Raw genomic sequence first — 5632 nt, forward strand, 5'->3', positions numbered from 1 at the left:
TTTTTAAAAGGCCGTTCTGAAAATCAAGCTGCCCTTTGTGTGAGTGCCTAAAATGGATGTAGGAGCCTAACACTTGGTACCCAAATTAGAGAATTTTCATGTAGTACTGTTAGTGATGTATATTTTGATGTTGGGTTGATCTGAAGTCATTTCTTCAGCTTGTCCCAAAGCATGCAGTTAAAGTGACAGCTAGAAATGGGTTACTGGGAGGGTTCTGCTGGTTCTACTGATACCAGAACGTTGCTCAAGAGTCTGAAGCTCTTCCCTGAAGAAAGAAAGAAAAACATCTAGCATAGGTGCCAGCTGATATTTTCCTCTGCCATATTGCAGGCTTTGTAGTTTATGGCACTTTGCAAAAGAATGCAACAGAATTTCTTTTTAGTAGCTTTGTAACTTAAAATGGTAAGTGGCTGTTCGGGGCATCCTTCTGACCTAAAAGCTTATTAAATAGGAATTAAAAGGGACTTTCTCCTTATGTTCATATGTCCCAGTGTTCCTGTCACTGTGATGCTTACCACGTGGGACTTTCTTTAGAAGTACAGTAGTTAGCTGACAAATATTTAATTGTTCGTTTCTACTAACAGACAATATGTGTGAGGGGTAAAAGCCAGAAAACAATGTGAAAAAAATACTGAATGAATGCAAAATGAAAGAACCAAAATGGAAATTAAGTCTTCTGAATAATTAATAAAAGATTTCTTAAGGCATTCTTTTAATAAATTTAATGCCATTTTGACTGCTACAAGACATGCTTCATTTCAGTTCTCTGGTGTTCATTGTTTAAAAATGTGCTTGTGTGTAAGGAAATCCAAACATTTTTTAACAGAAGCAAAATGATAGTTTTGTTGCATAATTGGAACACAACAGACAATTAAGTCTTCAGTAAATTGAGTGCAATATTTTGATGTCTAGATAACACCACATCATATCCTGAAGCTGCTGTATTTTGTTTCTGTGCAATCTGTCTTCCTTTCCATAATATTACAATAGTGTGTTCTGTCTCCATTACCTGTACAATATGCCCTCGCTTTTTCAAATGGTATCTTGAGGTATGATGTCATCAGAATTCATAATTTCATTGCATTCTCTGATTAAATTGGTTTCCAGGTGTTTAAATATTTGTGATATGCTGCATAACTAGCATTTGCAATATTTGTCTTAATCTCATTTGTGTTTTTTTTAATCATTCCTGTTTTTACAAGGTAAGATATTGCAGCACACAGCCAAAGCTGTGAAAAGCACCATTCACTTCTTGAGAGCTGGAGTAATGTTTTTTCCAGTGCTTCTTTGTTCAGTTACATTTATTTTGCTGAATGGTGTACATGAAAATATTTAAACCATAATTCTGCTTTTATATGATGATTTAAAAAAAAAAAGCTACATATTTGCAACATGGTATTAACCAGAAGATGGCATGTTGTTTTCCCTCGCTCCTTTTTCTTTCTGACTTATTAACAACTGCCTTTCTCCTTTTTCTGTTGTTTCAGTCAAAGGATCAAGAAAGTTAAGTCTGCCAACAGATCTTAAGACTGATCTTGGTACGGTAGGCGAAAGCCAACAGCTTTAAACTTCCTTACATTCATTGGCAAAACATTTTACCAACTGATTCATGAGATAACACAATAACCTTGGAGGCTTGTCTGAAAAGGCTTTCTAAAAACCACCTATTAACCCATACAGTTCTGTTGGCAGCTCTCAGCATTTTGCTTGTTTAATATTCATTTATTTCATGTAGACACATTTTGCCAGTCATTACACACTGTGTGTGTAATATTTTATTATGAAAAGGCTCCAGAACTCTTGACACACTTGAGCAATTATAACTGGTTGTCAGTGATGTTTATCTCTGCCTACAACACTCAGTGCATGCACTAGTCTATTTTCCTTTTTTGATGTACGGATTCTGTGCCACAACAGTGATAAGACAGTTGAACCATGTATATTTTATGGTGTTTCTGAACTTCTGAAAAGTCAGATCAGAAATCAGTCATTTGTGTCTCAGTTCTCTCCTGGAGATTTACCTCAGTCAACTGCTAAGTATACAGTTTGCTGCAACCTTTTTCTCAACTCTTCATTAGTATTTCAGTGGAAATGCATAGTAAGTGAAAGCAGAAATTTCACCTCAAAAAACCCAAAATGAAAACTCAACATCTTGTGTAACCTAAAAATGTTTGGGGCAGATTGTGCCCTCTTAAATATCCATGTAAAGGGGATTGCTCCTGGCATTTGGGTTGGAATGTGTGGTTCACACAAAGATTTTCATAATTGTCTTTAAATATTCTCAGTTTCAAAAAGTCCTTTCTAGTTTTGCTCTCATGGGAAGTTTCTTGTGTAAGATCACTGAAAAAGCTGTGTAGCCATGCCTCATTGCTTTGAGTGTCTCTTTAGAGGTAGAAATTAAAGTTGGATGACATCTTTGCATAATGCAACTGAACTTAATTTCTGTCACTAGGAATCATGTGCATGTATTAACCAACGTAGCACTGTTCCCCAAGGCTAAAGTCAGGGGAATAAATATGTCTTCCACATTATAAATGACTGAGGAACTTAGTCTTTATCAGAAGCTATTAGCAGTTTTCTAAGTAAATAAATGTTGAAAAATCATTAGCAAATCCAATCCAGATTATGCAGATTTCAGTTTACAGTGTGATTTAGTTGAAATAACTTACTCTGTCATTAACAGTGATGTTTGAGAAACTAGGAATGTAGGAATACACCCAAAAAATTTTGGAGTGGAAAATTGTAATAATTATAATATTCCAGAAAGGTAAACTGAGGTAGGCAGCTATAGACCTGTAAAATTAATATTTATCAGTAAATAAATGGTCAACTGTTAAAAGGGAAAGTGAATGCGTAATCAAAGTATCCATAGAATAGGACCCAAGGCTAAACCATATTCTACAGAGCAGAATTCTTTTTGTTAGTATTATTAAAAACATAGTCTTGAAAGACACTTAGCATGAAATAGATTTAGATCTTGAATCATAACACAAGATAAAGATAAATTTGATGTGTAAAAGGCTGGATTTTTAGGTTTTTAGAAAAGCAAGAAACAAATCAATGTAACTAGAACTGGTGACGGCTTTACTGTATAATATAGGAATCAGTATTAAGTTTTGATTCTGTTCTGCACCTTGAAACCAACAACGTCTAAAGTTGCATATCAGAGAAAAAAAACTGTCTTCCTGTCAACTTTCCTGCAATCCTGCTGGGAGCTGGACAATATTGTAGGCATTGCCTGGAATATATTGGCAAATTGAAGGCAGATTTATGTTAAAAAAAACCAACCAAACGAAAAACCACCACAAAAACCCACATGCAGAAACAACAAAAAGCCCCACTCATAAAACCCCAAGGACTGGGGAGCAGGACAATTACATACAAAAGGAAAGCTGTAAAAGTTGAACAAATTCAACTGAAGAGCATAGGAGGTGTGATGATTCATCTTAAGTGTATGACATATAGGGAAGTTTGAAGATCCTATCTGTGATTTGGATTTCAAAAAAGTAATGTTTCTACTATTCCCTCTATTTACCTGTACTATTTTTTTTTTTTTTTTAAACAATGTAGAACAAGTATAAACTAAAAATTCATCTAAGAAGGTCTATTTCAACCTTCAAGTCATGTGCAGAAACTAGTGGAACTCCAATAATTTCAAAAGCTTCGTACAGGCAGAAAGGTGTTATCTAATTGCCACTTAATCATTCTGTTTGTTGTTCCTGCCACAGCTATTGGGTACTCTGTGCTCATTTTACCAGGAAGCCTGGTGGATTGCTGAGGATAAAGCACGTGGAAGCAGCATTCAATGTATAAGCTGGCAGTTACTCAAGGCTAATCAACTGCAGAGGAAGGTTTTAAAAAGAACCCTGAAACAAAACAAAAAAACTTGTTTCAGTTCTCCTTCATGACTGTCTCAGAAGGGCAGAAGATTCCTGTTACTTATTCTAGTCATTAAAACGGTGCTGAATTATAGACAGCTTAGTGGACAACATGCTGGGAAAAGCCTCTTTTTCACAATGTAAGGAACTAAATAGAAATGAGAATTCCTGGAAAAGGTGATGAATAACGTCTGCATTTCGTTTACTTCTGCTCCAAAATGTCCTGGCTGCACTGGCAGAGCTCTTAGAGATTATTTATCCACTGTTTGACTGTCGACTGAGATTGTACCCATAGTCTGAATATTCAGGGGATAACAACACTCTCTGGCCCACGCTCCTTGTAAAGATATTCAGGTCACCACTTTCAAATGGTAAGATATCGTACATCCATCTCATTGGCTCTGGCTCATAGATTTTTACAGAGTGCTGATACATCGCCTACTCTCTGCACCGACTGCAGCCAATTGGGAAATGCATTAGCATTTGGCAGCTTGCAGCTCTGCTTTCTTCTTAGGATCTGGCTTGTGTAAAGTCTTTGCTTTCACTTTGCTTTGAATTGTAGCAGGAGAGGTTAAGTTGAAGTTAAATCTATTTCAGGTGGAGGTGCTGCCAGTACTGAGAATTGCTTGGGGAGTAGTTTGTTAGCATTTAAGGGAATAATGTGTGATCTGAGAGTGTTCTAGTTAAACCTTGTCAGGATTTGGATGACTTAAAGGTACTTTGAGACTCCATTTTGGCCCTTGTATGACTGATAAAGTTGACCTCAGCATCTTTTTTTTTGATGTATTGATTATTATCTGTCCTTGCTGAAGAACTCATCACCTGTGGATGTTGTATCTCCACACAGAAATGTGAGAATATGCCATATGTGGGGACACATTGAAACTTCTTGATAGTTTTAACTACTGCAGATCATAGTAGGCCAATGTTTATTTGAACAGATCAGAAGGAAGATGTGACGTTGCTGTTGCATATACTGTACCATTTCCCTGTTATCCTTCAGAGGCAACTCTGAATTATAGTATTTTTATTTTTGAACCTAATACTGTTTCCCAGAGTTTTCTGAAAGACCATCTACTCTTCATGCACTATTGCAGTGACATCAATTATGGGGATAATCCTAATCTAATCCAGTGGAAAATCTGGGATATATCCAGACAGATACAACTGCTTTTACATGAGAGTTTTCCAACTTCACTTCCCCAGCCACATAATATCAACTTGTATTTTTATTTTAGGAAGTATTTCTGCTCAATTTGTTAAAAGCTTTGACAGTTTCCAGGTGATCATAGGGAGCTAGACAGAAGTCCTAACCAAAGATGGAGATACTCCATAACTGCTAATTTTTATTTAATTTCTGTGAACAGATGCTTTCACTGTAACAATTTATGCTGTCACCTAGGCTTTATTAGCCAAAGAAAAAAGAAAATGCAAATAGAGACAGACATCTTTTGTTTCCTCTTGCTAAGCTGTGATCTTCAAAAGATTAATATAATTTCCTATGCTTTCTGCAGGTATTTATAAGCAGTAAATGAATTCTTTACCAGGTCAGAGTTAATGTCTCCCGTTTTATACAGCAGTGAAAAACTAGATAAAGTACCAAATAAGCTCACTTTTTTCAAGGATTTGAGAAATGTCTTCTGATGTAGAGGCCCAAAAACTTTAATTCTGAAAGCTGGCTTCATAAAACGTTATTATAAGGGTCAGACAAAGGACCTTTGGTTCTAACTCTGTATTCCATTTTGTACAAGTTT

At 36.0% G+C, this 5632-nt stretch overlaps 1 protein-coding gene across 1 annotated transcript in view; it reads left to right on the forward strand.

Annotated features, from left to right (window-relative positions):
- Positions 1–1543, forward strand: part of LOC104532996 (syntaxin-binding protein 5-like) — a gene marked incomplete at its 3' end in the record, with an annotated part of 90239 nt that extends 88696 nt beyond the window's left edge. The window contains exon 20 of the mRNA XM_029087554.1: positions 1488–1543. Within this exon, the coding sequence (XP_028943387.1) occupies positions 1488–1543 (56 nt within the window). The remainder of the gene's footprint in view (positions 1–1487) is intronic.
- Positions 1544–5632: the final 4089 nt, after the last annotated feature.

The sequence above is a fragment of the Antrostomus carolinensis genome, unplaced genomic scaffold, assembly GCF_000700745.2.
Source record: "Antrostomus carolinensis isolate BGI_N321 unplaced genomic scaffold, ASM70074v2 scaffold24241, whole genome shotgun sequence".
In the NCBI taxonomy this organism is placed as follows: domain Eukaryota; kingdom Metazoa; phylum Chordata; class Aves; order Caprimulgiformes; family Caprimulgidae; genus Antrostomus; species Antrostomus carolinensis.